The following is a 12,461-nucleotide window of genomic DNA, read 5'->3' as shown; positions in this document are numbered from 1 at the left end:
TTGTTCACTCAGCACATGTTATTTGTAGTAAAACTAAATTGTACTGGTACATGTAAGTAAAACATGAACTGGTACCTGATTTATGTATAACGAGTGATTCCCTACATTATTACAGGACGTGTCCAAGTCAAGAAGTTCCAAGGACACAAACATCCAAAGCGCATTCCCTGAAAACCAGTGTCTCAACACGCAAATACTGAATTGAATTGTCTTTTAACACTCTTGCTTGTACTGACGAATTCAAGTGAACGTAGACAGTATATTCAAATGGGGTCCATTCGTTTGGTCTTAAAGGGGCAGCAGGTTTATATAAACCTGCTGCTGTTTTTATTTTATTTAAACAAATATATTAGTCACTGCTCTTGACTAGCTTCAGGCTACCTTTTGTAACTTTACAAAAAGATCCATCTATATTTAATTTATATGCATATGTAATGAATATGCAGTGTTTTTTTTTCACATTTGATTGATTAATGTAGATTTGTTGTAGTATAGAAATGGGCTCTATGCACGGCATTATTTCCGGTGAAGGTGTAAGGATGCTCGATAACTTCCGCCGATCGTAGAGTCCAATGCAAAACCGAGAATGTATATTGAATTTTATACTCCATGGATATACTAAAGAAACGTTAGTCACAAAAACAGATAAAACAGACACCCCTCGTTGTGTTTATGCTTCTTTTTAAAATTATACTAAATAAACATAACTATATATAAAATTACATCTAAACGTATGTACATTTCGTTTCAAAGACGGGAGGACAGTACATTTTGAAGACTCTGCCATAGTCCCGTTTTCCTCCGCTTTAATCTCCACAACCGGAAATGGACGAGCATCCTTGCGTCAAATGCGGAACTTATGCTTGCATATAGCCCATTGGAATAAATAATTATTATTAGAGGTCGACCGACAGGATTTTACCGATACCGATATTTAGGTTTGACCATGCATGCCGATAACCGATTTTTTTTTTTTTAACCAATATTTTTTAAATGGATACTGGATTAAAAACGAACATAAAACTCCAAGTAAAACAGTGCTGAACTGAGATGTGCTAAATTAAATACAAATATAAAAATTAATATATTAAAATGAGAACTTCTAAAGAACAAACTCTACAGAAAATAATTTAAACATTAAAATATTACAGGTCAAATGTGTGTTTTTTTAGCTATAACATAACATTTGTAAATTTCATAGGTAACATTTTGCAAGTCCCATTTGTTAACAAGGATGACTTTCATGACTTTCACATAGCTTTCATGAACTATGCATTATGCAATATACAATATACAGTTTTATTGCATGCATTATTATTTGAGCAATACAATTGTACCAATTGATTGTTCATGTTAGTTTATAGTACATTTACTAAGGTAACAACAGATCAAATTAAAATTAAAACTCAATTTAAAATTACTAAATGTTGAAATTAACAAACAGTGAATAATACTTCTACAACATTTATTAACCTTAGTTAATGCTAAAAATGGAATCTTATTGTAAAGTGTTAACATTTCATATAAATCCAAAGAGTCATGCTTGGACACTCCAACCATTTGCATTAAGCTTTCCATTGTTAGAAATCCAGTCATAGTATTGAATGTTCATGCAACACTCTCTCATTTTCCCCTGAGAGGAGAGCAATCTGCTATTTACCCTTTTCACTTCCTCGTACAATGATGCAGAAATCTTCATTTTACGTCATTGTAGGAGGAAGTGTGTGTGTGTGTGTGTGGGGGGGGGGGGGGGGGGTTTCACTGGCAGAAACTTTTTGAAAATAAGGCCGAAGGTACTGAATACGCAGACGAATGCATTATGGAGGATTGGGATTACACATAGTTTCAGCCATCTTTTTTGGAAGTTAAGCTAGCCGGCCGTCGATGTAATGTGTCCGGGATTCAGCTTTTGCTTTCTGCAGTCGCCATGCATTGTTTACATGTACAGCTTTTGTTTCAATCTAACTGAATTCATTCTGATTGGTGAATCTGAATGTAGTGTTTACATGAACGCTAAAAAAGGGATCAGTTGATGTGCGTTTTAACATTGCTAAGAAAATTCCTGCTCCTCCGTGAGATATACGAGACCGGTAACTTACGTCTCACAGGTGTCGCTCATCGGTAATCACGCCACCGGCCTCGCGTCGTTCTCCGCACGGCCCTCACTCGTCCTGCTCGCCACAGTAAACATGATGAATAGCGACTGTAGAACGCAAAAGCAGAATCCCGGACATTTTGGGCGATCTCGAAACACATTTTCTGTAGTAGCCTAGACTTGTTGTTTACCGACTGCGCTATTACTGGTAGGCGTGGCCTCCTAGGGCAGCGAAGCAAGTGCATTCTGGGAGTTGTTGTCTTTCATCCACATAAGCCAAAAATACATTTTCTGGCTTTTCTCAGTCTAGAAAGCACCAAATTAAAAAAAAAAAATCACATTTCTTCATAAATTACCCATTTTAAATACACATTCATATTTCCAGAGGTAAAGTGACCCTTTAAAGATGGCCATATTTAAATAACGGCAAAGGCCATAGCATTAAAACTACATAAATGTAGACCAATATTAGATGTAGTCTCTCACTTTATGTGTTACATAACAATTGATGATTATCTAATTGAAATAACAACATATATTGAAGTAATAAAAAAAATAACTGAAATCGAATGCGTTTCTGATTTGTTTGTTTCTTTCAGCTGCATGAACATATCAATGTTGAGAAAGCAATCACGTAACTAGCTTTAAATATGCAACTTCGCCGTATGCAACTAACCCTTCCTCTCAGACTCGAAAGCAAACATACTGCTGTTAATTCTCTGCTAATGCAGCATCTAGTCAATAAATGAATTACTTTATAATGATATGGCAATATGTACTTTAGTGTTCTGTATTCAAACCGTTTCGCTGTCTGTGTTTTAAACGCGCATTTAAAGTGTCAGCACTCTCTGTGCTGTGCACAGCCTCACGTGTTAACGTAAACAACTCAGCCAGTGATTGTTTGTTATTTGTCCTCTAAAGGCCGCTCTCGCTCTGTATAATGCCAGCAGTCTCTTCTGAGCGCTCTTGTGCTGTGTAATGACCGTACGCACTTCTCAGCCACTCCAGCAACGGACGCAACATGGAAAAACTTGCCGATAATGATATTTCCACCAATCAACTATCGGTACCGATATATCGGCAAAACCGATGAATCGGTCGACCTCTAATTATATTTCACTGGTGTCCAAACATTTGTAGCTCTGAGCCCTGCTGGAGCCGCTCTAAATATGTGCTGTGCTATTAAATGAAAGTTAATATAGGATAGAGCAATAGAATGAAGACTGAAAGTAACAGAAGCGCATACAATGCATTTTAGCAGTCTTAATTAAGCATGGAAATAACTGAAGGAAATATTTATTTGAGAAACAAATTAAGCCAACTAATATGATTTATATCATTTTGGTTTCTCTACCAATACATTTAAAATTACAAATGCAGTGAAAATAAAGGTATCGGTTATATGGTATCGGCGAGTACCAAAAATTAAAGTATCGGTATCGGACTTGTTCCGGATAAAGTGGTATCGTTGTATCCCTATTTTCAAGATTTATTTATTCTTAAAAGGGAAAAAGCAAAACATTAAACAGCAGCAAAGAATATTTAAAAAAAAAAACATTTATCCAAGTAATAATAATGTTAATAGAAATATAGAATGTAGTATATAAATAAACATTGTTTATTAACATTTTTTTAGTATTAGTATAGTGCATTGGTTTATGAAAAATGTACAATATTTAGTAAAGGGAAAGTAAAAACAAAAATGAAATTGTTCTAGAGAACTACTTCATTTAACAGATTTTAAACAATACTGTGAAAAAATTGCAAACCCCCTACATTAAGAAAAACCGTAGCAGCAATAACTCAAATAAATGTTTTTTTTTTTATTTTTTCTTAACTTAAGTGATTTGGGCACTGGTCCCTTAGACAACACATGCTTAAGACATTAGTCAATCAGAAGTATAGAGTCATTTTGAAAAAAAAAAAAAAAAAATCTCTCAGAATCTCTTTCGTAACTACTGAACAAGTTAGGAAATTGTGAACATAAAATATGACGTAAGATTATCTCTCTGCTTTTTCTACCGTTTGCACAATGCCAAACCTCACCACGATGTCATAAAGACGTCAGGCGTAGGCGGTGCCAGGTGGGTGGAATGGCAGAAAGCTTAATGAGGCAATACTTAATGGGCTGTATAAGAGAGGCCCATTGAGAATTAGTAGAGCTCTGACCTCAGTCTGCTTTCAGAATCGCATCCCTCAGCTCTCACAACTCTAAACCAGTGCCTCCAACGCTGAACCCTTCACACAGTGAACTCTTTTTGTCTTCCCCCTCTCTGTAACTCATTGAAGGCCTTGAATTCCTGCTCAGCTGAGTACAGTGTGTTTCCCTTGGGGCTGTACTGGCAGCTTCCATAAAGGAAGACAATGGCTCTACTTTTCCACTACTCTGGCCCTCTTCCTCCTCAACTCTCTACAGAGCCTTCTAGCCACAGCATTTACACTGAGAAGGCAGTTCACTCGCTTTAAACAGCCTTTATTCTTTTCCTTCTACAATTCTGTGGTTTTGTATTTTATTCCTTTTCAGCAACTCACAACTATTTTCCCAGTTGCGGTGCGGCCTTTGTTAAACGGTACGGCATGACGGTTAGTTTAATTACTCCTCCAAAAGAGCGAAATCATGCTGTTACTATGAAGACTGTTTTAATTGCAACCATTTGGGTAACAAAACAGCTTGTTTTTAGCATACTGGGCGTCTGAGATATGAGGACTGTTTTTGCAGTGTCAGTCTCAAAGTTGCTGACATTTTTATTTGGAGAAGTAACGAGGTAAGTAATAGGTCATTTATTTGGTCAATTAATTTGAGGTGTAAAGCAAGTAGATAAATGAAGCTTTGATGTTGCACTATTAAATTCTATCTAAAGAAAAATGATATGCCGTCAAATGTTTTGTTTCTTTTGTCTGTATAGCTAGCTGAAGGTGTATATTGAATTTTTAAAATGTGCTTTGTGTTAGATGAGAGAAGCAGGGTTGCACAGAACAGTACTGTGTTCTCTAAATAGTAAACCAAGTTTGCACCGCACATATATACATTTTCAGATTAGTAGTACATGTAATAGTACATATCCGGTCATGTGCAAGTATGTAACATCCTGTCTGTGGGAGTTTAGAAACGACTGTTCAGAATTTCTGGCTTTGCTCAGTAGTTGATGTTAGTCAGTGTGAGAGTGAATGTGTGATTTCCTCTCACAGTGAAAGTATTCTGCTCTCTCTCTCTCTGCTTACTGAATGATCAGAGGGTCTTCCTCCTCATAGCTGTCCTGGAAAAACAGGGCAGGGGCACAGGGTCGGGAGTGGCTGAGGTTCAGTGAAGGGCGAGGCATCTTGTTTAAAGGAATGGACTGCAGAGGGGCCACAGTGGCTCGCGCACGGCTCTGAGACTGCCGACCCTGCGACCAAAAATGACAGAACAGGAAAAATGAGAGAGTGAGCAAGAACAAGCATAGAGCCAGATCATGTCAAACTCTCTACCATAGGATTCAAGTTTGGCTGCACATAAAAAAAAAAATCAAGATTATTCAAGATTCAAGATTCAACCAAAGTAATGATAATAATTTTTGCTTGCTAAGAAATTATAATAGGTGTCATTGTGACTTCGAACACTTCTCTGTATACACTTCTCTTTTGCCCTTTTAGGCAGAAATGTCTAGTATTGCACAGAAGACTGGTTCAAATCTAATTGAAAGTATTTTAAACAAAGAACAGTATTATGTAAAAATGATTAAGAAATGCATAGGAAATGTTTCTAGGTCACTAATCAAATAAGTACATTTGCAACATTGATCATGTGACTCATTGTACTAGTCTCACTCAGATGTTCGTTTTCCACTGAAGCTCAAGATGCTCTTGCATGCTCATCTCAAATCATGCTGCAAAATATAATTCATCAAGCTTGACACAAAACTCCCTATAAACTGAAGGAACTAACATGCTTTATTTAGAATATAAGATTAGCTTGTTACATCTACTGTATTTTTCAGTGCACTAGAAGAATGACTATATTTTTGTTTTGAATTTGCTAAATATCTTTCTTCTATTTATAATCTGTGACATCACAAAGCACATGAGGTTGGAAAATTGGTCACGTTGAGTCGAATTGTGGCCAGATTCAAAATAGGAACCCATTTCTTTGTATTGCTCTTTATGTCTCTCATTCTACCTTTACCCTTTTTGTCTTTCCCCTTTGTGTGGGTGTTTCAGTATTAGGCCAGTGCTTGGTTTCGTTTTTGCTCTCAGGGGCAATACATTTCCCTTTCCAACATCACACATGCAACGGATTTCTCAATTCAACCATTTGCCATAGTGTATGTCTTTGTTAAAAGATGTTAATAGAAAGATATTTCATTAGCGTTTTAGTTTGTTTTCTAAAATAGCAGATTTAGACTGAAAATGTTGACATTTTAGTTTAAAAGTTGCTGAGGTTGTTTGACACACGCCTCTTCTATACTTGATTACATCTGATCTATTTAGGTCAACTTAAGCCAACACTACTGGCACAATATCAGGTTTAATGCCATATTTTGTCATTATGTTTTTATAATGAAGGTATGAGAAAAATATTTCCTCTATTTCACTAAAACATTAACATGTTACTCAATTCTCACCATAATAATACCAATAATTCTACAGCTCTAACTTACTGTCTAAAACTGTTTAGTTATAGCAAACTGCAGATCATTAAAATTCTAGACAACACAGATCTATAAATTTATGTTCTACTCACTTATGTGTTGTACATACTGTATCTCAGACATTTTTGTTCCATTCTAATCCTCTAACCTGACGCTGTGTGGAGCCCTCTGGTGGTCGACTGGCGCCCCTGCGTTGGCCTCGGCCCTGGCCTTGTGCTCCAAATGGTTGAGATGTGTGGGTGAGCAAACCTCTAAATCTCAGGTGCAGGTAAAGGTTGGAGTCCAGACAGAGAGGGTTAAAAACAGGGTCCTTCTCAAGCTGCTCTAGGGAGCTCTGGACACAGTGATCACATAATCATCATGGAGGTGTAACATGTTATTTTGTAAAGGGTTAGTAAACTCCCTTAAAGGGAAACAATTATATTATCATTTACTCTTAAAGTTATTTCAAACCTTTTGTGGAACACACAAAAAAGATACTTTGTATGTCTTTTGAACATTGTATACAAGAAAGGTCAGTGGTGTCCAATGTTGTTTGGACCCCAACATTCTTTAAAATTTCATCTTTTAAAGAAAAACAATTCACACATTTGGAGTAAATGGTAAGAGAATTGCCATTTTTGGATCAACTATCCCTTTAGTACTAGTATTTGCAGAATTCACATAAGCATTTGTTGATTCTAAATGACTCAAGTTGATAGTGAGATATTCAGTCACAGTGTTTTTCAAACAATGATAGTTATGCATTAGATGTCTGTCTATGTAATGGCACCTCCACAGTGGCGAGTGCAGGAAGTGGTGGGTCCTCCATTGAGACAGGCAGACAGCAGGGGAGCATCAGTTCTCGTGTCAGCACAGGTTTCAACAGCAGAGAGAGAGAACCAGAGGACTGAAGTACATAGTATGAGAGCACACCAGAACCTGATCCTGTCCCTGGCTCTGAGCGTACCAACAGGAACCAGTCACGGGTCTGACAAACAGATTTATATATAGTGTAGCTTTTCTTTTTTACAACATTTCTACATTCTTAAATAACAGATTATCACACAGTTGTGCTCTATGAATGAACGCGCGCACACACACACACACACACACACACACTGACTTTAAGTATGTGGCAGAGAGCATGAAATGTCTGTTGGTTTGTTTCTATTTCATCCCAGTCCAGCTGCCAGCATGAGGTTGGTCTGATGACGAGCGGTAGTCCATACAGCACAGACTGACAAACTCCATCGGCATGAAGAACTCTGTTGCACACACACACACGCACACACACACACACACACACACACAGACACACACCAGCTAGATATAAAGGTGTATATCTTTATATTATTATTTTTTTGTTATTGATTAGATATTGCTGTATGTTAATGGTATAAATTCAGTTATTATTAGTTCTTGTGGAATGTATACACCTGTTATGTTGTGTGAAATAGTTAATCATTTAAACATAAATCTAAATGCAATATTTATGATTCCTCTTATTTAAAAAAAAATATATAGTAATAATATTGTGAAATATTAATATTGTGAAATATTACAATTTCAAATAAATATTTTATATTTTAATTTAATTTAAGACTTTTCCGCAGCTATTTCTCCAGTGTCACACCATCCTTCAGAAATCATTCGATTATGGTGCTAAATATATATATATATATATATATATATATATATATATATATATATATATATATATATATTGTATATATGTTGAAAAAAAAGTACTTTTTAGGATTATTTGATAAATATAAAGTTCAGAAAAAAACAGCAATTATTTGAAACAAATCTTGTAACATTATAAATATTTTCCTATCACTTTTGACCAATTTAATGCATCCTTACTAACAAAAAGGGGTATCCATTTCTTAAAAAGTGTAAGCGGAAAGGGAATTATGCAAGTGTACGTCAAGTTGTCCCATAATGGCTAGGTGGGGACAAGTGGTATGATTGTGTCACACTCACAGTGCCCGGAAGAATGACCTCATGTGCATGAAAATCATATGCAAAACACTCATGGGGAACACAATGTATGACTGTGTTGGAAACAGAGGACTCAAACAGAGCGGTCTCAGTCATATTTTTGACTTTTGCATAGATTTTTTCTCCCTCACACAGTCATACTTGTACATTAACTATGTTTCAGAGGCCACATACATACGGAGTTTTTGTGTTCCTATTCAATATATCTATATTAGAAGCCATCAAAACCACTATTATGGACTTTCCCAGGTATATGATGTATTATATTACAATATAAAACATCACAACACTCTGAGAGCTCTGTGGCAAAACCCCATTCATAAAAATAAGTTAAGCTAATCTATCGTCATTTGCTCACAGTTTAACTCTAAAACAAAGTCTAACTACAGACGAGACTGTACTTGACAACTCGTAGGCGCTGTGGCGAGGGGTTGACCAGGCTCTTGTTTGGCTGCTGGAAATCTTGCATGCTCTCAGTCTTCACTCCAAGGTCAGGATTACTGGGAAGCAGGGCTGGACTGAGAAGTCTTTCCTGCATGTCGCACTTCAAACAGACTGCGCAAATGCAGCAAAAGCAACATCACATACACCTCCTAACACAACGCAAATACGCAAAAATATTCATTTTGGAGCTGCGTACAGCAAGAAATAGATTATTGAATACATATTTTAATAGATGTACCTACATCTAAGTCTGAAATAAATTCTTAAATTTCGTTTATAAACTGTATACCTGGGCTTGGCCTGTTGTTGGCAGGATGTGGTGAAGATCCCTGAGCTGTGAGAGAAGCAGGTAACAACAAGTGCAGTTGTTCTCTTTCTCCGCCCTGGTCATGAAGCCACATTTTCAGAGCACTCTCCAAGGCTACAACAGTGCCCTCCACCAGCTGGAGATCCATCTCTGTCCCCAGCATCAGACTTTCTACAGGAGGAAGGGAAATACATTACACAGAACAGAATGAAGCTATTTCCTGTGAATGTGCAAGACTCCTGAATCAGTAGCCTCTATATGTAGTGCGGTAAACAGTAAAACTATTTGTTTATGATTACAATAATAAATTTCAATAATATAATAACAAATACCAGTTTGCAGTTTCAAGCAGAATAGAATTATTTTGTACAGCCAAAATAAATGGGAGTAGCTGAGACTGGAAGTTCAAAATGGCTGCATCCACTCTTACATTTAAAATAAGGTGGATATCACACTCATGTTTACCTTGATTCAAACTAGTAGCATCATTTTTCAGAGGTTCATAATAAAAGGCTGTTCACATCAAACCAGTTTTAATCCATGACCTTTCTCCTTTTTTCTTAATTATTAGGGTCCTGTTATGACGTTTGACCCCGGAACTTCATACTTTAGATAAAACAACATCTGGCAAATATGGGTGCTTCTCAAATGGAAAGCTGCCTCATGAGACTGTGTCTGTTACACATTTATCGTCTTCTCAACTGGGAATAACGATGTGAGACGCTGCTTCGGTTTTGACGTTTAATAAAAGAAAACAAGTAAAATACAGCGTGCTTGTTCAGCAGTCATTCACATAATGGCGGTTGCCCAGAATGCCCAACATAAACATTACGTGGATCACGTGTCCACGCCCATCGACAATGCCTAGTGGGATATGAAGTCAATTCACAAATCAAATTAAACAGAATGTTTTTTAACCACATATATCTGATAACATGAACTGTTATTCTTAGTGTTGGGTATCAAAACGTTAACTTATAAATCTTAACTTCAAACTATTCTTTTAAACAGTCTTTTAGCTAATAAATTCTCAACAGTGTCCTTTCAAATCCAGTCCTTCGGAGGCTTGTAAGCTAGAGTCTTTCTCAACATTAAAATCTAAAATGAAACAGTGAAGTAATTCCACATGGCTGTGTCACATGTTTCTGGAACATGTTTACTTTTGGAAAAATACTTTGTATCGAAAATCTTTATATTAACTGGATTTCTATTAATGCAATACAGTAAATGTAAGACCAGTAGCTTATATTATTGGCAGTTTTTTAGTGTGTTAAGTGATTAATTTAGACAAAAAAAAAAAAATAACCTTAAAACATTATTTTTGTCTCACAGATCAGCTCAGTGCTGACTCGTTTTCTATCAGTTATTTTTCGTGAATTGGAATTTGTGCTAAAGATTGGGCAAAGAAAGGACGCAAAGAATGCTTCCAAAGGGCTAAAGACTGCTTTCCAAGGACCCTTCAAACTGAGACAGTCTTTGGCTGCACTTAATGATGTAGCAGCCGAGATATAGAGCCTTACTAGGACACAGCCTTCACAGCATTTGGGAAGCGCCCTATGTCCTGTGAGACAAATGTTGGAGTATTCAAAACAACCAGTAGAGGATGCTAGTAAGCCAATTCTGTATTTCATCAAGAAAAAACATTCCAAAGACAGCCAAAAGAATTCCAAAGAATGATTGCTATGTTAGCTGTTTTATGCTCAGTAAATTTGTGATGTAAACCAGAATCCAGTTACCCCTAGCTAAAACTCTAATTTCAAGTTAAAATGATTCAGAGAAATCAGAGAAAATCAGAGAAAACAAAACTTTCAAGCATTACTATTCCATATGTGTGTGTACATACAGTGAGGAAAATAAGTATTTGAACACCCTGCTATTTTGCAAGTTTTCCCACTTAGAAATTATGGAGGGGTCTGAAATTGCCATCGTAGGTGCATGTCCACTGTGAGAGACATAATAAAAAAATAAATAAATAAATAAATAATAATAATAATAAAATATCCAGGAATCACAATGTATGATTTTTTAAAACTATTTATGTGTATGATACAGCAGCAAATAAGTATTTGAACACCTGAGAAAATCAATATTAATATTTGGTAAAGTAGCATTTGTTTGCAATTACAGAGGTCAAACGTTTCTTGTAGTTTTTCACCAGGTTTGCACACACTGCAGGAGGGATCTGTGTAGGACACACTCCTCCACACAGATCCTCTCTAGATCAGTCAATCACAGAGTTTGAGCTCCCTCCAAAAATTCTCTATTGGGTTTAGGTCTGGAGACTGGCTAGGCCACGCCAGAACCTTGATATGCTTCTTACAGAGCCACTCCTTGGTTATCCTGGTTGTGTGCTTCGGGTCATTGTCATGTTGGGTTGGAAGACCCAAACTCGACCCATCTTCAATGCTCTAACTGAGGGAAGGAGGTTGTTCCCCAAAATCTCACAATACATAGCCCCAGTCATACTCTCCTTAATACAGTGCAGTTGCCCTGTCCCATGTGCAGAAAAACACCCCCAAAACATGATGCTACCACCCCCATGCTTCACAGTAGGGGTGGTGTTCTTGGGATGGTACTCATCATCCTTCTTCCTCCAAACACAGTTAGTGAAATTATGACCAAAAAGTTCTATGTTGGTCTCATCTGACCACACGACTTTCTCCCATGACTCCTCTGGATCATCCAAATGGTCATTGGAAAGCTTAAGACGGGCCTTGACATGTGCTGGTTTAAGCAGAGGAACCTTCCATGCCATGCATGATTTCAAACCATGACGTCTTACGTCTTACTATTACAAACAGTAAACTTGGAAAAGGTGGTCCCAGCTCTTTTCAGGTCATTGACCAGCTCCTCCCATGTAGTTCTGGGCTGATTTCTCACCTTTCTTCGGATCATTGAGGTCATTGGACTAACAGGTCTTTGAGGGTCAGAATTATAGCTGATAGACAGGTGTTCAAATACTTATTTTCAGCTGTATCATGCAAATAAACTGTTAAAAATC

General features: G+C 36.9%; 1 protein-coding gene across 1 annotated transcript; it reads right to left on the bottom strand.

Annotated features, from left to right (window-relative positions):
• Positions 1-3,761: 3,761 nt before the first annotated feature.
• Positions 3,762-9,264, bottom strand: LOC148998400 (meiosis 1 arrest protein-like). Its single transcript, XM_089128420.1, has 4 exons — positions 9,111-9,264; positions 7,496-7,970; positions 6,872-7,057; positions 3,762-5,481 (listed from the first exon to the last, which is right to left on the bottom strand). Exons 2-4 carry the CDS (start codon positions 7,559-7,561, stop codon positions 5,314-5,316), a joined length of 420 nt encoding a protein of 139 aa, XP_088984546.1. The 5' UTR covers positions 7,562-7,970; positions 9,111-9,264; the 3' UTR covers positions 3,762-5,313.
• Between the last annotated feature and the right edge of the window lie 3,197 nt (positions 9,265-12,461).

Source organism: Pimephales promelas, chromosome 1 (assembly GCF_988280905.1).
Source record: "Pimephales promelas chromosome 1, fPimPro1.hap1.1, whole genome shotgun sequence".
Taxonomy (NCBI): Eukaryota; Metazoa; Chordata; class Actinopteri; order Cypriniformes; family Leuciscidae; genus Pimephales; species Pimephales promelas.
Note: the sequence above shows the minus strand (reverse complement) of the source record. Positions and strands in the feature narration are given on the sequence as shown.